Genomic DNA, 22,719 nt, shown 5'->3' on the forward strand with positions numbered 1-22,719 from the left:
ACCAGAAACCAGTGATTTTACAATGTTATCATTGAAATACATGCAAATTTCATGCTACTTGCTTCCTATTCTATGAAATTGGTCATGCATTCTTCCATGCACCTTTCAATTATAGTATAATTATAATGGAAACATAAACCTCTGTAACTTAAACACAAGAAATAAAGAACTGTGTGGAGTTTACTGAAGTTTACTGTGTGCTGACCTTTACTGAAGCAGCCTTTTCATATTTCTGACTGGACAGCTGACATGGCATTAGGGAGCACAATAAGACTTACAACCTCTGTTTTCACATGCTGGCTCTTGCTGTCTCACAAGTGTGTCTAAGGAGACTATTTAGCATGTACATGTTGGCTGAATGAGGGACAGAGGGGATGGCTGGCCTCTTGCAGGGATGGGACAAAGGAAAGTTTCTGAGAGAGCTCGAAGCAAAATGTAAAATATAAGGAGATTTCTCTGGCAGATTCAGATGAAATCTGATTTTACTCACAGACAGAAGATGAGAAAACTTTATTTAGAGGAATGTCAGGACAGAGTCTGACTTAGCTGTTAGCTGAGCTGAGCTCAAGTTTGTGGGGTATAGAATCCGACATGTCTGCAACACTGAATAAAATTCAGAGTTCAGGGAAAAAAAACAAAACTGCTATAGACTGATCCAATATCACTGCTTCAGAGAGGCAAAAAACTGTAGTGAGCATATGATGTGTTGATTAAGTCCTAACAGTCTAAAAGTGCCTCTCAGATGAGTTGAATAAAACAATTCATATATAGAAGCAAGAACTTAACACTGACAGAGAATTCATGATGTCTTACTCTGCAATAGACAGGGGCTTAATCTGGCATCAGACTAGAAAGTGCTACTTCTTTGAATACGCTCACAAAAGAAATAATCTGTTTTGGAGCTGAGAGAGAATGCAGACAAATGTTGAGCCTTGCCTATGTTTTAGTAGCTTGACACAAAAGTGAAATCTATTTCTGTGACAAGCACTGTTATAAAAATATACCACATTGAAATATAGATGATGTATAAAAATTGCAACAATATGCAACAATATGTTGGACAAATGCAGAGTTCATATCTCTAATATTTTACCTTTTAATTAAATAGATGTGAAAATATGACTGTGCTAAACTGTCCTATACTTGTGGCTATGGTATGTACTGGAACAACCTTACGCGTACAATTGTGTCTTTCACACAAAAAATGTAAGACAAATGTAAGTATTTTCAGTCTCAAAAATTAAAACAGTAGTATGGCTTAGACCATGGTTATATACTACATGTTTGATTGCAACCAGTGCTACAAAGCTCTGGACACCACACTACTTATATGACTGCACTAAATCTGTCTCAATTAATGAATGGTTTTCTTGGAATGGGACATAAGCCAAGACAGTGATGCTGACAAACACTGCTCAAAGAATGGGATTCATTAAAAGAAACAACAGAAGAATGGATTGCTGATTAATTTGTCCAACACTGAAAACATTTATGGTTTCATTTACAATCACTTAATTCCAAATCTCATAAGAAAGCAGCATTATAATGTTTGGAATACTTCCATGCTGTGATTATTTTAATGTTTACTTTGTTTGATTTCATCTGATGTAGCAACATTATGACTGTAGCAAAGTGACGTCTCCTGTAGAAATCTCTGATTTCACTTGAAAGCATGTAAATAATTATGCTTAATAGTATGTATTTCTACTTACTCACAAACTGCAGGGAAGGACAAACCCACAAAGGCACTAGACAGATATTCTGTATACATTTCATTTGCAACTCCTTCCAGATAGTATTTCTGCCACGTATCCTCCTCAATCTAAAAAATGAAACAAACAAACAAAAAAATAGATACAGAGATCTAAATAAAATGAAAACTTCATTTAAAATTATGAACAACTTTTTAAACAAGTATACATTTTTAAGTAAATATGTTGGTATGTCACTCAAGTATTTTGACAATATTGCCAAGAAAAAGAACAGTCAATCAAACATACTATGTAAAAATGAATCACTTGATTATTGTCAGGAACATTTAGCATGACATGAAATAAGGAAATGGAGAGCTTGAGGAAAAACATCTATTTTCTTTTTCTGAAAATTCTCTAGTGAAATGGTTGCATTATATTGCTACTTTTCAATTGCTTTCACCTTGTTCAGAACTTGGCTAGCACACACAAACACACAAAAAAACATCATTAAAAGTTCTGAAAATTTATTTTCTGCATCTCTAGCTAGCAGGAAACAATGAGAAGTAGACATATTGAAATGGTTTCAACAGTCATAAGTGTTTTAGAACAGAAACTGAAGAAAAGCTTTACTGCCAAATTCAGACATATTTTATTGTTGAAAGAAAACGAGTCAGATTTTGGTGAATTTGGTGTGACATAATAATTGTGGGTTGTTTTTTTTTTTTTTTCAGTATTAAAAATATACTGCAACAGCCATTTTAAACATGATTTGTGTAGTATTTTATATATGTTTTGTCCTACATACTTAGTTTAAATTTTGGATTCACCAGTCTTTTCCTCCTGCTATGTCATTAAAAAATAAAATTAAAAATTAAAAAATCACTCTTTCAAAGGAATATTTAAAAGAAAAAGGATAGCAAACTTCTAAAGAAGTCAGTGAAATATTAAATACAATTCTTTATTTTATATTTTATTTTATTTTATTTTACTTTATTTATTTTATTTTACTTTATTTTATTTTTTCTGATAATAGGCTGCCAGGTAAGAAGTTACTTCAGTTCTGGAGAAGTAAAAAAAAAAAAACAAAACTGCAAGAACAAATTGCAATATGGAAAGGATTCAAATCATTTCCTCCCTGACATGTGGGCTGCGAACAATCAAGAGAAATTTTTTCCATATACATTGTTTCACCATTCAGAGACCATGTGGGATGCTAGAAAAGATTTGCATTGTGTTATTCTCCACCACACACAGAGAAATCATATCACATTTTTTATAACTCGTTTATTTATATGAAACTTGCAAATGTTGCTGATCAGCAGCTCTTTATATACAGAAAACAGATAAAGTGCAGACTGGGTAAAAAACAGTAATGATAGCAATATGTTTGTTACTTATGCTCTATTTCATGGCTTTTTCTTACATTGACACCAGCTGGGGTTGGAAAAAATGTGCAAGGAGAAAAAAAGCATAAAGATGGCATAAAGAAAATAAGAGTAAGGCTGTTTTCCACTCAATTTCTCATTTCTAGTTTCTTCCCTGGCTTTCTTTTCTTTAAGCAACCTTAAAGAAAGGTTTCAATTTGGAGGAAGAAGCTGCAGATTAAATAAAGTAACAAGCACATTCTTAGCCAAGAATCAACAAAAGGACTGGAAAATGACAAAATTCATTTACAAAGCAGTGATCAAGATTCATAGATACTGGTTAGCATTACATTTACCTTCATGAATTCATTACAATGTTGAAGATACTTTCTTTTATGTTACTGTGAAATACTAATAAATGAATTTTAAGAATCATTGATATATGAGATGCTATAGAACATTACTAATGAAGAAAATATTGCTCTATTTTATCTGCCTCAGACCCATGGCATCTTCCCTATATAACTTCTAATAACAATTAATTTCACTTATCCTTAAAGATCAGTAAGGAGAAAAAATATATCCTTTTTAATTTAATCAGGTACAGATCCCTACTGTTTCTTGTTGATTCAGTTATTCAATGTATCTGCTTTGGTTTTGACATGTAATGCTTATATACCTTGTGTGCTTATAATTCAAACCTGCAGAGTTCAGCAAATCTAATGTAATTTTCTTCAGCCTACTCTTTTTATCAAAAGAACAGAAAAAAATATTTTGGTAGGATTTTGAAATTAAAGTTAAGATTTTAAAACTGAAGTTTAAAAAATGGTATGCATTCTTCTATGATATACTTTCTTCTATGTCCATATAACCCAAGAATATTGCCACCCATTAAACTCAGACTTAAGGATCTACTGAAGTTTAATTTTATAATTCTATTCTCCACAGCATTGTTTCTGGTGGACTTCTCTGTTTGTTTGTTTTCCCAACTACATACATGAGAGGAAAGGGCAAATAAGAATGGATTATTCTTGAATGGTAGCTGAAATGAACTTGTGAAATCAAACATTTCCCCATCTTCACCCATAATGCCTTTCAGTCCACGGAAATTGCTTGTGCAAGTGTTTGGTTTTACTGTACATTTAGACATTGGTATTGAAATCTGACAGATATGTAGAAGGCTGAAACCAGTTCCTAATTTCTTTGCACGCTTCTGGGGTTTACAGTCTTATAATCTGATTTTCTTAAATATTATAAATTTTCAACTATCCCTTTATTCAATTCCATTGATTCCCTAACTCAAAAGTAACAAGTGCTCTTCAGCACTTGTAAGTGTAATAAGAATTCTTCAACCTCAGCCAACTATTTTCACAGTTCTTCCTGTGTGCAAGAACATTTTCCAAAATTGTTGTTTTATAGAATACCATATAACTAATTCAGATTGGCTTTAGTTTCAAATGAGAGATCTATGTGCTTTTTCATTGCTCATGATAATGTAGAATATTGTAGTAGTTAAAAGAAAAAAAAGACAGTATTCTTGAATACTATGAGATGCAATTCTTCAGATATCTTGGGAATCTCCTTGGATGCCTGGCTTCAATTGGGTTTAGATTCAAAACTATAGGAATTGTACTATTAAAAAATAACGCTGAAATTTAAAAAACAGAATAGTATTTCTATCCAATCACAATGTAAAAGGCAGATTGGTTTTGATGTCTTTAAACAGCTGACTGAAAAACACACTCTGTGGTAGACTTCAGTCCAGGACAAATATATTACTTTTTCCCCAAGGACTGACATTATTTCTAATCAGCACACAGTTCTCAACCACAGCAGTTTTTAGTTGCTATATTAAATGATTAAAAAGATTCTATTCAGGCAGGCCTTTTAAAGAATAAATGTTTTTGAAAACAGGCTACATTAGTATTTGGCCTAAAGCCTGGAAGAAGTAGTTGGCAAAGGAAGAAAAATGTTAATTACCAAGTACTCTGTTGATTATGCAGCCCCCTGAGGAGCTTCACAAAATAAAAACAAGTTGCTCTTCACCCCCCCCCCCCCCCCCCATCTTCAAGCTCTCTTTCCATAGAAGAAATTCACCAAGCAAAAACCACACTCACACTTCAGAACAACCTATTGCTGCCTAGGTGGCCAAAAATAAATACAAAGTCAGTTAACATATTCCATCAGTGCATGTAAGCACCTGGCTGCCATAAATCTGTGCAGTTTCAATATGTCCATCTCTCAGGCTAGATTAGAAAGAAATGTAGTGGGAGAATTACATATATGTGAGTGTGAGCACAGTTGATAAAAGAGCCCACATTCCTGCTGTCAAAATAGCTGAAAGAAGAACTGAAACTGCTCTAGATCATTTTTCAGACCTCGAATGATGCTTACACAAAAACCTACTCATTTTATGAACCTGTGTTACACTCAAGCACCACATTCCAAATTTTAAAGAATCACAACTTCTTTATTCATACAACAATAGCACTTTCTGCTATGAATAGATTATTGAAATACAGTTTACAGTTGTAAACATCATCTACATTTTTCCCTCAAGATTTGCTGGACAATCTTCTTTCCTTTAAATGTTTACAGAACCTTTTTGTTAAAACTGTATCACACATTCTTTTTGAGCTAATTTTCTTTTTATTCAGCTCCATGCCAAAAAAGAACATAGAAGATTCCATGTGAGATTACATCTCTAAAACCAAAAGGAAAATATAAGACACAAAAATAATATTTTGAGGTTTCTTAGTTTACTTTAGCTTTAATACTGGGCAGACTGTTTACACAAACCATTTTGCTGTAAAGCAACACATAATGAGTTAAACATGTACAATGTCACCATCAATCATGTTCATTTGTGTTTGACTGCTCAAACATTTATGGCTATTAAATGGCTTTCTAAACACATTATGATGAAGGAGGAAACAACACACATTTCAGAGTTTTTTTCTTTTCATATATTTTTTTAACAGAGAGGTTTCAGTAAATTTTCCTGGCAATCTCCTAACTTGTGTTAGACTCAACTAACATTTGCCCAAGAAATTTAGGAGGCTCTGACATACTTAAATTCAGAGCTCCAAACGCAAAGGAGCAGAAGTCCTCTTAGGAAATGCACATCTTTCTTTTCAAAGGAGTCGTACTTAACAATTCCGATCAGGGTAGCTGCTCTTCTACAATACCCTCTTGATTCACAAACACCACTTAGTAATAGCTGTCTCTTTCAAATAGTTTTTAGAGTGAGATAGCTTGCACAAAGAGCATCCTTTCAGTTAAGTGAAGTAATAAACCTTCTACTATCACTAGTTGATTTGGATTCCCATGGAAAGACGTATGTACTCTGTTGTTGGACATTCATTCTGTTTCAGATTTTAACACTCAAACCTTCTCAAAAATGATGATATCCATTTTAGTTTCCTGGACAATTCATTCTTAGTTAAGTAGTAGACAGACTTATAACCAATAATAGCACAGTCTACCCAGCATTTTACAGTATTTCTTCTGTGCCATGTAAAGTAACCTAATTTAATTATCTGTACCCTACTCTAACTCTGTATATTGATGTAAATGAGCATGTCAGCAAAACTGGCATTAATTTCTTCTTCTAAAACAAACTTTTTGCTATTTTTCTATTTGTTCTACAAATATAGAAATATTCATAATCAATATGATGGTTTCTACCTTAGTGAAGGGGTAAAGTGCCTTTAAAAGCTCAGTTTTCAGCTCAGAACTGTTTTCACTGAGATAGTCTGATTTGTCAATGTACTGAAATTATTACAAGATTATCTTATATATGAATCTTAGGTAGTTCCCAAATTTGGCTTTACTGAAATAAAACAGCTTTTGTTACCTGAACATGAGTAGAGATACAAGAAGTTTAACTACAGACATAAAAGTGAAGAGACAGGATTTATTTTTGTCCAGAAAACAGGCAATTTTTTCAACTGAATATAATAATCTGGAATATTTATGACACATAAGAATCTGTGGTCTCAGTTTTTGGAAAGGATTCTAAAGGATATCTTAATAAAAATTTCACAATTTTCTGAGAAGACTCTCTGCTGTATGTCTGTGCATCCCTACAGGAATATTCCTGGCTTCTCACATGATAATATTAGGCTTTGTGAGTTTTTTGGTTGCTTTCTTGTGTGGTTTTTAAGGCACGGTTTCTGGTGGGGATCTTTTTTGCTAACTTACACAATGAACTTGAAGTGAACTATGTCCTACCTTGTGACTCCAGTGCTGCCTGTCCTGTTATGAACACTCATGAGGTTGGAAATAATGCATCTTTGATGTTTGGAATTAATGCCCAAGAATTAGGAAGGAAGTACATGAAAAGAAGCACTGACTGCTACAGTCAGAGCCTTTGTCCAGAGAACTAGTATGACTGCCTCAGAAGTGTAGGAATAACAGGGTTAAAATTTTGCCATTTCAGTCTGAAAAGTTATTTGGATGAGGAGAAACAAATACACAAATGATGTTGAAGGAAGTTTAGGCTTCAGCTCTAACATATGTTCTTTATTTATTGTCACAGTCAGAGGTCTACTAACAACTTAATGTAAAAGACCAAAATGATCAGTCCTTTCTTCTGGACACTTTTTTACTGTATGGGACATATATAAATCATATATTTGTTTTAGCAGCAGGGGATTTCCTTTTAAATAAACACATGGTTTCTTTAAAACAACACATAAGACCAGAAATATCCTCCAAGAAATGAATGACACTTTTAATGGCCAAACACTTGTCAAATAAGAATATAACTTTGGCAGAACCTGGCTGATTTCCCCATTTGCTGAATAAATCTTCTGTAGGTAAGCTGTTTATTTCTATTTGTTTGTTTGTGTTGCAAAAGCTATTAATATGTTTCTATCTGTTTTACATTTGAGCCATATTCTCTACTCAGCTCTCTGACAAACTGAATTGCAGACTTAACATACTCTAATATGACAAGACATTACCTTTATGAATGATCTCATGGAAAAGAGGTTGGCTAACATTGTTGAAAGGCCTGGTGCCAGGCAACTCTGAGCTATGAAACCCAGCTTGAGCTCAGCGAGACAGATTGCATCATCCCCTTCTTTCCAGTTCCAGCTTGGAATATTTAACAGATGAGCCTATAAAACAAACAAATAAATAAATACATAAAAACCCAGAAAGTGAAGAAGCAGAAATATTTCTGCAAATAGAATACAGTATGGGAGGAGATAGCAGTAAATGCTTTTGTTATTGGCTAAACATTTTCTGAATAGGAAAATTTATTTCAAAAATCTTAAAATTTAACTTTATGCTAGGAAGTGTAACAATCTTTAATGCATATTTTTATTATAGTCAACTTACACATTTCTCAAGTCATATCCTACATATATGCCTGTGAATATATGTAGGATATACTACATATATTAGTATATCCATACTTACATCTGAGTGAGCCTTAATTTTCACCTTAGTGTTGTTTATTTTCTCCTTCCCATTTGGCAATTACTGGTCTACATTGTCATTTAATTCAAAATCACAATAAATGGCCAATAATAGAATACATGTTTTTGTAGCTATCCACAAAGAAATGACTTCACTTGAGTTGCCTAGAAGCCACCAATTTATCTTGGGTAGCTTTAGTGCAGGCATGCACAATCTGCAGCCCACAGGCCAAAAGTAGCCTGGCATAGCTTGCACTGTGGCCTGTCTCCTGCTCTATGCCATCATGGCTGTGGCTCTGCCCAAGGCCTGCAACTGCTCCTCAGCATTAACCAAATATCAGTCTGCTATTAACCCCATCTAGGCTCAAACCAGGCCATGGGGTGCAGTGCAGCGTTAAATTATGGCAAATATTTTTAAGGATTTTTATACAATGGCTAAACACAGTCCTGTGACCAGAGAAATGTGCATTTGTTGCCATTGTGATACAGGAATTTGAGAATAGGTTTCAAGATTGGAAAAAAAAAAAAAAAAAAAAAACCCACAATTTTTTGGCTTATTTCTCAGTCAATTTTCTGTCAACATAAATATATAACTTGCAAATTTTCAAATGGAACGTACGGAGTTGCAGTCAAAAACATGATTACATCTCAGAGCTTTATAAGCCCCCTTGTACAAGAGAGAAACATCCCTCCCTTCATAATAACACAGTATTCACATCATTGTTTTTTGGCAGAATGTACATATGCGACCAATTGTTGTGAAGGGCAAAGTACAGAAAATTTCATCAAAAATCTCTGATGCACACCTTGAGATCTCTCTGAGAATTGCAACCGCTGCCATCAAACCAGACTGATGTATTAGTTTTACAAAAGCAAGGTCATATATCCTACAAGTTTTACATGTTTGCTGCTCTTTTTCTATATGTTTTAATTAAAAAAACAAACAAACAAACAAAAAAAAACATTAAAAATTAAATAAAATTTTGTTACTTATATACATTAACTATACTTTATAGCTTATGAGGGCTCCTCTGAAAGTAATGCATACTATTTTATGATGTTGGTTCATGATATTAAAGGCAGAGGCACAGCAGTAGAGGTTGAACCTCCCAGACAATATTCCATTAAATTTTCCTACCATGAGAGAGGTGGCAGCACAGGGGCAGTCTAACTAAATGGTATCTGTCATGGGAATACATATGAAGCAAAAGTGTGTCACTCAATTCCTGCACGTGGGAATAATGCCATTCACTGACATTAATTAATGGTTACTTAACATCTCTGGAGATTAGTGGATGTGAGCACCGTGAAGCTGTGGGTTGTGCACTGCAGGGCAGCAACTGTGTGTCACCTACACTAGTGAATATTTTTCTGAGTGCAGCATGGAGACTCTTGTTCCTTGCTGGTGAAAATGCATAGCTAATGATGGTAGCCATATTGAAGAGTGGTTTGTAGCTGAGAATTTGCTCTACTAAATATTGTTATTGTGCTCTTTGCATCAATTGTTTTTCCTATGGAAATAAATAGAAGGCATTTCTTTCAGAGCAGCCTCCATAGATGTGGCCCTAGACAATTCCTCTTGCAGCTCAGGCAAGCCAAAAATTTGGACACTCATGCTGTAGTGCAATAAAATTGGCAAAATTTATGGATGCTGACTGGTTAAAAGCTCATCTGGAATCAATAGCAACAACAAACTCTGTAGCTTTGAGAATTATATCCAAGATGGTTGATAAATATCAGAGATTTTGATAAGGTCCCTTGCATATATAAGTAACACTGAATTAACTAGTTACAGGACTACGTGACAAGGTTTACTAGGGTGTTCATGTTAGGAAATAAAAATGCTTATTATTAGTGACGCTAGAAAAAAATTGTTCATGAGTGCAATGTAGCAAAACAAATTGCAGAAAGAGACACTAATAGTTATCACATCACCTTATTGTGATACTGCAACATCTGAGTGATAATTCTTATCTTCGGATGATAATTCTTTATTGAAATAACTCTAAAAGTAAAAGAAAAAGAAAACAACAATTAAAATAGCATTTTAGCTAGTAGGATATTTGGATCACGTATCCCAGTACCTCTACTTCACTGTGTTGTCACGTCCCACAGATAAAACTGTATTCTTTTATTTATTTGTCTGTAAAGCATAGTGATTGAAGTCAAACCTATGTAGTCTCTGCATATATTCAAATTCAGTTAATAATCACCAGGTAATACTAGAGAACACTGAATTTCAGGAATTACTTTGTTGAATGGTATCCTTAGGGAATTTGAAGGAAAAAAAAAACTTTTGTTTTAGCAGCTCTGTTCAAGATACCCTACTCATTACATTAAACAAATAATATACTTCTAATTATTGTCATCTTTAGTAATTGTTTCTTTGAATCAATATAATTGCTTGAGTTTTCCAATGACATATGTCTAAAACAATTTTCTTTCATCTCCTTTCTCCCTTATTATTTTTTTTACTGTTGCTAGACATTTATCATATTTAAACAGCTTGAGTAATAATTCTATTTTATATCAATTCAAGTGCAAATTCATCTTCATTTTTTCTGGATTTTGTCAAAGCTCAATACTGAAACTGATTTCTGAAGTCAAAATTTAAAAAACATATGGCTACTCCCATAATTTGCAACTGGACTCTATTCTTCATTATTAAAATAGGTTAACATATATTCTGTTGTTTGTCCATCAAAAATGAATTGAAAGAGTAATTATTTAGAACTGAGTAACAGATAGTGTGATATGAAGTGAAGAATATACAATTAAAAATGAAAAAAAAAACCTGTTCAGCAAAATCAAAGACAGAAGCAAACAAAAAAAAAGTCAGTTCTGTAAGAACAAATTGAAGTAAAAAAAGAAAACAATCAAAAGGGAAAATAATGTCAATTACTTTAGAGTCATCAGACTCATAAGATTCTCAATGCCACAACTGTTTACAGCGGTGTTCTGTAGGAAACATCTTGCAAAATTCTGGTTTTGCTTGAGCTTCAAGTATACAAAAACTAGGTCATTATATGGATTTAAAAAAATATATGGACAATTTCAATTTATACTTTATTTTCAGAGGGAAAACCAACTCTTCCTAGTATTTTTTCAATTCTTACTGAATTGAATTCTTACTGAATTTAACTAAACATTCAATTTTATTGAATTAAATTCACTTAAATACAAGAAAATGCATGAGAATTTTAGTTCTGAAATAAAAGCTCTGCTTTTTATTAGATTAAAAGTAGTAAATGTTTTAAGAATGCACTAATCTGCAACTGAAAGTCTTTTAATGCATTTATGCAATGAAAACTAAAAATGATTTTTGCATTGAAACAGAAAAATGAAATTAGGCATTGGAACAGGCTATGCATGTAACAGAGAAGTGATGGAGTCACCATCCCTGGAGGTGTTGAAAAAACATGTAGATGTAGCACATAGGGACATGGTTTAACAGCATGTGATGACAGATTGATTGTTGGACTAGATGATATTAGAGTTCTTTTCTAACCTTAACAATTCTGTAAGACCTGCTCCTTCCATATACACCCAAATCTCTTGTTCACAGTGAACTTTGCCAAAGGTGGAGTAGCATTATCATTTAATTTTTTTTCTCCTTTTTCTTTAACTCATGGAATGCAAATATCTGACAGACCAATAAAATTGTTTAATTGCAATGATCAGTTCCATGTTAGAGAATTTTTGACAAATCCTTGACATTTGATTTTAGAAAACAAGAAGACTGGTCTCATTAATACTATGATTAGGAGGGGGACGGGGGGCAGGGAAGGAAAATAAAAAAAAAAAAGGGTTATTTTTACTGTAACTCTAGATGCCCATCCGCTAACTGAGCCTTTGACCTTCCTTCACAGAATAGGAGGAGGAAAACAGGACAAAGCTTTGGTAGTTCCTAATGTTGTAAATGCTCTGTCAATTAACATAAGCATCATTCGTCTTAAGTGTTAAAAATGAGCATGGAGCTAGGAGACTATTGTATAGTTTCCATCATGAAGTGTATACGTCACTTTCACCAAGCTAAGTAATTACTTGTAGTAGCAGATTTACTGAGGAGCAATAAGGTATGAGGCGATTGAAAGTCCTTCTGTCTCATGATCAACACCAGCCTTTGCAGGGCATATATTTTTGTGACATATTGTTGCCACGGCATAATTAAATGAGGGGAAAGGACATGCAATTCTGTTGGTCCTTTGTGCAGCTATGAATACTTCAATGCTAAGACCTATGAAATGATCACACGGCTTGTCATCCTCTCCACAACGTCTAGACAAACTGCATTCTGAAGTAATTAGTGCAGTGACCAGTGAAGATCCAAGAGATAGTGCCAAGCAGTGGACTTGGAGAACATTAATAAATTACTGTGTTGGAGCAACAGTAATCACAAGCCAAATAAATGCAGCTGATTCTATTTTGGATGCCCTTTGAGAACTGTAAAGTACTCTGTAAAGTGGTCTGTAAGCAATTATAACAAAGAAACAGAAAAGGTGCTACCTAGAGCTCTCATGTCCCTTTTGAAAGGATGAATTTTTAGAAAGCATCTCCTACGCCATGAAAATAGAGATTTAAAGGCAGTTTCTGAAAAAGAGAAAATCAAACTTCATTGACTTAACAGAGAGGAATACAGAAATTGTTAGTAGTTCATACAATTACACTGGAACTGTGTTGGAAGAAAAGCAATCAACATATCTGAATATGAAAAGATACTCTAAATGAGTAAAAATGGCCAATACACAAAGTTCCAAACAAATATTCTGATTCAAAATTTCACTTTTGGTCTAGTTTGTTCTCTTGACATTTTCTCTTCTCATATGCTGCTTCTAAAGCAGCTAAATTAGAAAAGGAACTTAAGAGCATCCTCATCTCTGAGCTTCTGAGGCAATCTTATAATCTGCCTTCTAAAGAAAATCTTGTGATGCTCTTCAAGTCCAACAGATCAGCTATAAATTGGTGTGTGGCTATGGACTATCTGGATACCAGAATTTGGCTAATCAGAGTTAAGAATACAAAACCTATTAAAAAACAATGAGTTTACCTCATAATATTGGAGGCATCCTCAGCATCTGGGTCAGCGCAGTATTTATTGGCAAGAATTAGGCACGCATCTGCTGACTCTATCTGAGACACCAAAAAACACAGCAAACATAAATAGCAACCTCTTTTTCCAACTTTTCATTCATCATAAAGTATTAGAAAGTACAGCACTCCTATCATAGGCACGAATATCAGTTTACAGTACTGATAAAATTTTCAAGATTTTATAGCTGCTGGGCAACAGCTTCACACATGCACAGTAATTTTGTGAAGCTTCCTCAGACCAGTTTGCTAGTTTAATTACCTGATTACTACTTTGTATAGGCTAAAAGCAAGAAGGTTTTAACAGATGTTTCTTTCGTAAGCAGGTATTGAATTTTAGACCTCTAAATCCATAAAAAGCTTGTTATATTAGTACACTACACACACAAGTCCTGCAGTTTGTTTGAGAATGTAAGTACTTTCTTGTTAAAGAAAGGAGGAGATGTTTGAACTTATGATTCAGAGCATGAATTTTCAGACAGCATGAGTAAAGAATTAATCTGTTCAGAGGACCTCTACGTTCACACAACCTTAACCCTATTTAACATAAAGCATTTAAAAAAAAATTCTGTTCTGCTGAACTGAGATACAAATTGTGATGGACTACAAAGTGTTAAGCAATTTGAAAGCCAAAATGCATAGAAAACATGATGATAACCTAGAAAGTGCTGATATTGCATTAAAATCTATTTGGCCAAAATAAGTTACATTTTATTTAGAAAAAAGAAAAGAAAAAAGAAAAAAAATAAAAAGAGAAAAAGAAAAGAACATGAAATGACACCTTGCCATTTATTTCCTTTAAACTTCATACTTTTTTAAGAGTATAAAATAATTTACAACAAAGACAATACATATATCTCATTTTAACTAATAAGTTTCTTAAGTTGCGTTTTTATCAGGATTCTAGACAATGGGAAAAGGATTTGACAGGTGAAAAATAATTTTCTAATTGTATTGATGAAGATAAGATAATAGTATTTTAAGTAATTGCCATGAGACAACGATCTACTATATGAAGCATTAAATAGACATGACTAAAATCCAATGAAAAATTCATAGAGTTCAATAGAATAGGAAATAATGTATCTTAAGTCATAGTGGTACTGTAGCTTTGTAAATCTAAAGATACAAGGAAAATAATATCTAGAAGGATAAACATTGTAATTTATTACATAAGCTAATAGAAATGGAAAAACAGTGTTTTGAGTTTACCTGTAGAATGCGACTGTTACTTAAATTATTTTTGTTTTAATCAAATAATGCAATGAGTACTTAAGTTGAAGTCAGTTAACAGAACAGAAGAAATATTACCTTTACTCTTGCCAGGTCATGGGGATTGAGGACTGAACCCTGATAAAATTCCACCTGAGTGAAGTGTCGTTTAAAAAGAGCTTCCAGCTCAAGGTTAGGGGAGATACTGCATTGAGAAGAGGAAGAAAATACAAAAACAAATGAAAGGCCACTTTTTTCCACAACAATTTCATTTTCTTCTTTTATTTATAAACTGACTCGTTTATTTATTTTTATTTATTTATACATTTTGCATTTTCACTGCTTTTCCTGTGCTGTGGAAAGAATATACAGTACTTAAACAAATACTACACTGCTTACACTTCCCTACTTCTATCTAGAGAACATCTGGTCTGATTAACTGTGCTCTGTATGCTTATGTCACTTTCTTAAAGAGGTGAATCTAGAAACAGTGATGCAAACATCTGAAAACATCCTCTCTATGGAGGAAGTATTTTCCACAAAACTTTTCTATTAAGGCAATCATCCCCTGCACATACCTACTGCTGGCTAAACAGCTGACTGCAACAAATAAAAGAGGTCAATGGGAAATAATTACAAGCCAGGGAAGGAATCCTGTAAGGATCCCTTGATGCCTATATGAGCTGGAATTAAAACAAACCTAATTTTTCTCTGGCTTAATCTCATTTCATTTTGCCATAAACATGACCAAATAGAACAAGTGGATTCAATAGCTACGTAACCACAGCCTGAGAAATTTCTGACGCAAAATGCTAAATTAGTAAGAAAATAAAACAAGTAAACACAAATATTTGCCCATGACAGCACAGGAAAAACAAAAACATAACAAAAACAAACAAACAAACAGAAAAATACCAAAAACAGGCACAAACAAGTAACCAGGTGCTGAACTCTCTTCACATGCATTTGCAGTCTCCCTTTTCATGTCACCATGCATTTTCACTGTGGAAATCTGAATCTTTACTTTCCTCTCAAAGTCAATTCCCATTACTACTTAAGAAAGGGGAAATAAGAAACAATGCTGTTCCTCAAGGATAACATGTCTAGTCTAGTTTTAAAGGAATGAATATTAAAACAAAAAAAAAAAAAAAAAAGTGCAAGAGCTGATTATTAGTTTGTTGAATCATTAGTAATTATTTATTCTTTGATTCTATAATTATTCTTCTTTGAAAAGAAGAAAAGTGCAGAACTTGTTGCTAAATGCAAAAACATCACTTATTCATAGCTTTTGGCACATCGAAACAGGTGCTATTCCAGATCAGAAAAGACTACTTACACTGTCACTCTTTTGAGCACATGGCTATTTCTAACAGGTTCTCCCATAGGGAGACTCCATGTTGCATCACTTGCAATGCAGAGGCTGCAACTATCAATGTCCACCTTCAAACACCTTTCCAAATCCCACATAAAAAAAAATTTAAGAGACTGTGTCTGTGGGTATATTTGGGTAAAAGAACAGTACCAACTATTATAGTGATGAGAATTTACTTTCTACCTTCGCTATCAAGTACTGCGTCATTTTCATATTAAAACTATATTTTCATCTGCATTTTTGTTCTGTAAATATTTTACAGTGCAAAATCATTTTTCCTAATGAAATGAAAACAGGTGTTTTCAGATGCCATAATTTCATACCATTCACTGGTTTTCACTACTTTTACTTGTTTTACCAATTGTGCCTGTTTCACTAGAAATATTTGCCACTTAAAAAAACTCTCATGTCTATTTATGAGAACTTTTTTTTTTTTTTTTTTTTTTTTTTTTAAATTTTGTAATTCCCTTCTCATTTTAGATATGTCTTAAGATATTCTACATCACAACTTATATGACTGGCTCTGAAATCTATTTTCTTGAAATACCCATACTACTGTGCTTAAAAATGGATTATAAAATAACTGCAAAAAACACTCTTTTTCTCAAAATAACTTATGCCAGTGGAAAAAACGAAATGGTATACATTAACTTAACAATCACTTGGACATTGGAAAATCCTATATTTTCCCCAAAGGTACATACGTTAATTCAATAAGTTTTCATAATATACAAGATGGCTTATTTTGAAAGATTACTCACTTATGCAGAAAGACGATTTCTACGTTGACATCATCCCTATCCTTGTGCAGGAAGTCCTTCAGGAAGTTGGACACGCTTTCAAGTGTTATATGACCACAGACAACTATGTGCCTGTTACAGAAAAATGAGAGTTAATCTTGCAAAGAAAGTAAAACAAGCAAGCAAATAAAGAAGAAAATGGTAATTTATTGCCCAAGAAAGAGTATTAGTTTTCATGATGTCTCTCTAACACCTATTCCATGAACCTAAAAAAGTAAAACATCAATTCCAAAAGAGGTTTTGCAATTCAAAATACATTTACATTCTCACCTGCAAAGACTACAGTCTTTGGTTAAGTGCACATTTAACAAGACACATAATTTATACAGATGTTTATACACCGTATTGATCAGTCCCTTTCAAAATCATATTTCTCTTATTTCACAGATTTTCATCTGCATTTAAAACTTTTCTGCTGAAATTATCAGTTTAAATTTTTTGTTTTACGATGTAATAAGGCAATAAATCTCCCTAAAATTATTCTACATTTTTCCATGAAACCAGAGAATTATATCACTGAAGGCAGTGCAAAGCTTGTCAATAAAAACTGTCAGTAAAAGAAGAATCTTTCTCCTATATTAACACCTACATGGCATGTACTGTGAAATAAGAACTTATTATTTGATACATTATAGAAATGTATCATTCCAGCTTGCACACACTAAGATTTCACATAGGTTCCTTCTGTTTCACAGTTTTTCATTTGTACCAAACAGATTTACCTGAATAGATGACTTGTAAGAGGAAAGCACATACCTACACACACCTTCTTGAATTATACATTTTAAATAAGAAGGAAACTGCGCAATTCCTGACTTAATGGATCATTGTTCCTCTACCACTGTAAAGCAAAATACATTTTCTGATAAGGATATCCTATGCTGTCTCACAATTTTCTTCATGGAATGAACTTAACCCAACCTTCTTTACCCTTACTATTTTATGATAGACTGTGATTTTTACATGCCTAATACTAATACTTCCAATAATCACATTGCTTACAGAAGACAGACAAGGTGATCCAGTTGCAATTGCTGAACTAAGAGAAAGAAAGCCAGATTCATTATAGTCATATAGTCTATAAACAAATGTTTCAAATGCAAAATTTCACAAAATTGTCCAAATTTTGCTGCCAAATATGAAGCAAAGTATTCTAACAGTAAAAATTAGACTATCCCAGTCACCATTACATAAAAACTATTTTGTGAACAACTGAGTAATAGAGCAATCTCATTGGCTGGAAGCAACTAATAATAGGTGGCAGCAATGATTACTAATATAATGGGCCTGCACTTGCTTCATAATTAGGAGCTTGATGTGATGTGTGTGAAAGGTGCATGGAATTCATTGGAAAAAAGAATGACACAGAAAAAAGAATAAATCAACAACATGCTCCATATGGTGAACAATAGAAACATTATGTACTGTTACTTTGCAGTGGTTCAGGTCACTAGGAAAATGAAACTGTATTATTCCAGTCCAGTACACTTTATGATATTGTTCTATTAGTACCACCTTTACAAATAGTGTAGGGTAGTTTTAAAGTTTGTTTAGAAATATGATAACCTTGAACTCTCCTTTTATAAGATTTCTTAGTGACATCACTACACTTCATAGGCAGTTTTAGAAACAGTAACTAAAAGAATTGTTTCATTCCTTTTAATAGGCAAGGAATACATAATGACATGAAATTTTAACATGACTTACTACTATGATCTTTTATTGATAAACTAGCTACCTGGACTGTCTGCTTCAGCTTCACCAAAAATTTTGTTCAATTTTTATCTAAGCTTTTCATCTACTGTGTACAAAATGCAGTTGAGTTCTCAGACTAAACAATCCCTAATTGCTTTTCTGTAATATAAGACAGTAAGTACAATAACAGAAAACAAAATGAAATAAAAATATTTTAGTTCATCCCTTTTTAGTGCAAAGGGTCCCTCAGAGATTTCATCTGGGACATTTGCAGCTTGGCAAAATTGAAGCAGCCCTTAGGCTGCATAAATCCCTACCTGCATTCCCATTCTGAGCAGTCTTCCTCAGTTTTCCTAAGGGGTTGATCATCTGAGCTGCTGGAACTGTGTGTGCATGCATTGAGCGCACAGTTCAGCCAGAAGATGGTAGATTAGATTCCCTCCTTACCAAATGGATGAATTTCCATCCAATAGATTAAATTTACCAGAAATTCTCAAGTTCAGATTCTGAAAAGATGTTCAAAATCTTAGTACCTTACTAGAGTTAAATTCTGAACAGACTGAGATTGGTACACTATATTATACTAGTTCTCCAGCGCTATTCAGAACTTTTTCTGAATGTGAGCCTATCTAGAGTCAAGAAAATGATAAATAATGGACAGAAAATACGGAGCTGTATTCCTGACACAGCATAGGTTTTCTAATAATACAGATTAAATGGAGTTGGAAAAGACCTCCAGAAGACATTTACTCAAAACATCTGCTACTAAAAGCAAATGTATTGGGTACAATTATTATTTCTTATGATTCTCAATCAGTGTTGTTTCATATAATCTGATCTAGGAAAAATAAAACTTTTTTTTTTCCCCGTTAAATACATTTGCACATGAGCATCCGTACTAATTCTTTTGAAAGTGACAGAAGGTATTTTTACCATGTGCACTAATTACTACTCTGATTTTGGGCTACTTTGGTATCAACTCTCGTCCTTGCTGTACAGCCCAAAAAAGCATTCTAAATAGTGATTTCTAAAAAAAACTTTCCTGGTTTTCAAACAATATTTTCTGATGAGATACATTAATTTTTGGTTGAAAATTCCCACAGAAAAACAAACAAACAAACTCTTTTCACCATAAGTAATATTTTTGCTTAGAAGAAACCAAAAACAGATTTCCTACTTGCCCAGAGAGAGTTATTTGGTGCATAAACTTAGAAAACTTGGAGAGTTTGTATTGTTCCAATCTGTCCTGTGTATGATCTGAAGATTTATAACTTCCTCTGTTTGTGCCAATAATCATTCCTCTTCCAAACACCACCCAGTTTTTCCATGCACCAAGTAAAATGGATATCTTCTTTTTATGGCTAGAGTTCTTTGGTAGGAAAATACTACATTAAAAATGTTGATTCTACAGACAGAAATGTCTAAACTTTGCACTTAAGTTTTGTTTATGAAAATCCTCAGAAGTATGATATTCTTTTGTTTGTTCATTAAAAAGAAAATTTAGATTTTTCCCCATTATATTGAAAAACAGGACTCAGGATTTCAGACACTTTTTGCTGTTAAGTAATCAGGAAGACTATGGTTTCTGTGAAGTAACAGTTGTCAGAACAACTGTATCAGAGGTGAAATTGGTTCAATACAACAACGCAAATCCATATTACACAATTCTGATGCTGCAAAAACATTTCACAGAGAATTCAAAGCCTATCAAGAGTATATTCTATCAAGAAAGTGTCAGACTAATCTTATCACATATCCATTTATCACTCTGAAATATAATTAGTGTGATCAAATACAGAAAATTAGTACACTTATGTGACGAAATCTTTTTACAAAGCTGAAATTCTCTACAATATTTACCTTTTTTCCTCACACAGACAGAATGAAACATCATATAAAAAAAGATGCCTTTTTTAGCTCCTTATAAAGTAAATAGAATTACTGTCAGAAGACCTCTGCCTACCACAAATACAGTTTCACAAAGGAAAAAATGAAATAAGCAAAAGCTAAATCATCTAGAATTCCAACAGGAGATCACTGAGAACACATATTTAATTTGTGTAAATAGAACTGTAAATGAAAACAGAACCACTGAGAATAGGACTCGTCAGAAATGATTTTACATGGTTTTTCCTTCAGAGGACAGAATACTAAATATAAATTTTTAGCTTGTTTTGAAAGAAATTATATCCATTTTTTTGGAACAAGTAAAAAGAACTTTAAAAAACTCAGTGTCACTCATCTGTCATAATCATAACAAATAGAAAATTCTGTTCAGGATTCAGTTAAATACATGGCATTCACTTTTCAAAGAACTGAAGTGTGGTTCTTATTGATCTAGATATCTCTATAATATTATAATATTTATAACAAATAAAAGTGCTCAAATCTCTTTACTGTCTGTCTTCTTAGAGACCTGATCCTGACTTCATCTACTGACCATCTAAATCCTTTCTTTTTATACCTGTAGCAGACAGCCATGGTCGAAATCAATGGGTTATTCTAAAGTCTAATAGTATTCATTAACAAATTATTGGCATCAGTCACTTTGTCTTCCTAATAAAAATCACTTCCTAATAGATTTTTCATCAATAATAATCAATGTCAACACAGTCTGTACATATTATCTTTTCTATTATATCAATGGAATGTATTCTTTAAATGTTCCTGTGTACAATACATTTCTAGCTGCTTGTGGATTTTATGATTTATCTGTTTTTATTCAAGATAATACTAATTAAATTCAATTACATGAAAACTCTACACATACTCATATATCTCTCCCCTATTATGCAGTATACATAATACAACAAGGCAATTCTTATTTTAGACACAATTCTTATTTTAATAGAAACTTCTCAGACTAACATGAAGAGATTTTACAGTACTGTCGTCATGATTTATTTCTTTCCTTCCCAGAAGACTTCATGGACCTCTAAGACTAATATATCATTCATTAACTTTAGGACCAAAGGGAAAAAAAAAAAAACTTTGTGTGTGTGTGTGTGTGTGTGTGTGTGTGTACATGTATGTGTGTACATGTGTGTGCATGTGCGTGTGTTTGCTTTTTGTTTCTATCTGATGCAGACATTAGCTTTCTATTTGACCAATACATGCATAAGGAATCAAGAATGAATCATTTCCATTTCTTAAACTGAAAATTGTTAGTGTGCCCAAAAAAGATACAGCCACATACAAGGCATCTTGATCAGTTGTGAATTATGACAGCTAGAAAACTATAGCAAACACACATACATATTCGAGTTTCAGTCCTGTTCAGTGAATATTTGTGATATATATTTGTGATATGTGTTATAGTGTCATTTGCACTACTTAAATGCTCAAAAGTGTTTTTTTCTGAAAAACAGCGAAATAATAGACTGATGCAAGTTCTCAAATATTTTTTTGTCTGAGTAATATTTTAACTAGAGAAGACGCTAACAGAGCGCATTAAATTCTGGAAAATTGTACATTCCTTTCTTTAAACTGGATTTTAGGAAAAGGAAAAAAGTTGAATTTAGTATATTCTTAACTAGAAATATTATTGCTATTAAAAATTATTGCTATTGTTCAGGAACAGAAGATGATTTGAGAACTAGATGCACTTCAGGGGAAAAAAAGTCAAAATATTATTATATCTCAATTCCCACACTCTGTTCCTTGCTTTCACAAAAATGGATACAGTTTAATAAGTATGCAAAATTGAGGAAAAGATTGTCCTGTTAGTCCTATCTGTCAGTCTATTTAACACTCATCAGAGTGAGACTTCACTAAGTGAGACTTCATTTGAAACAGTGGAATTAGAAGAATGGCTAGCAGATGTGAAAGCGAGACACTGCTGGGGATCATAATGCAATCCATGTCACATTCTCCTATTACAGTCTCATCCCACTGGAAAATAGTATCTTACATACTGCATCAAACAATTTAATATAATAATATTATGTCACTTTCTTTGGAGCTATGTCTCTCATTACTGCAGCAAATGGATCTTTGCCAGAGTATCTGGATAAGTCTTTAAAAAAAAATGTTCTAATTTTTAATCAAAGTCCAATGCCTAATGAATCC

The 22,719-nt window shown here is 33.1% G+C and overlaps 2 protein-coding genes across 30 annotated transcripts in view; one reads left to right on the top strand and one right to left on the bottom strand.

Annotated features, from left to right (window-relative positions):
* RPS24 (ribosomal protein S24) overlaps positions 1-22,719 on the top strand; it is a 773,435-nt gene that overhangs the window by 228,473 nt on the left and 522,243 nt on the right. The window lies entirely within an intron of this gene.
* Positions 1-22,719, bottom strand: part of KCNMA1 (potassium calcium-activated channel subfamily M alpha 1) — a 432,315-nt gene that overhangs the window by 112,648 nt on the left and 296,948 nt on the right. For all 28 annotated transcript variants that reach the window (XM_052676753.1, XM_052676755.1, XM_052676754.1 and 25 more), the window contains exons 10-15: positions 16,918-17,028; positions 14,884-14,989; positions 13,532-13,614; positions 10,420-10,489; positions 8,026-8,181; positions 1,713-1,822 (exon numbers count right to left, since the gene is read on the bottom strand). In XM_052676753.1, coding sequence (XP_052532713.1) covers positions 1,713-1,822; positions 8,026-8,181; positions 10,420-10,489; positions 13,532-13,614; positions 14,884-14,989; positions 16,918-17,028 — 636 coding nt within the window. The remainder of the gene's footprint in view (positions 1-1,712; positions 1,823-8,025; positions 8,182-10,419; positions 10,490-13,531; positions 13,615-14,883; positions 14,990-16,917; positions 17,029-22,719) is intronic.

This window comes from Tympanuchus pallidicinctus, unplaced genomic scaffold (genome assembly GCF_026119805.1).
Source record: "Tympanuchus pallidicinctus isolate F22 unplaced genomic scaffold, pur_lepc_1.0 scaffold16, whole genome shotgun sequence".
In the NCBI taxonomy this organism is placed as follows: Eukaryota; Metazoa; Chordata; class Aves; order Galliformes; family Phasianidae; genus Tympanuchus; species Tympanuchus pallidicinctus.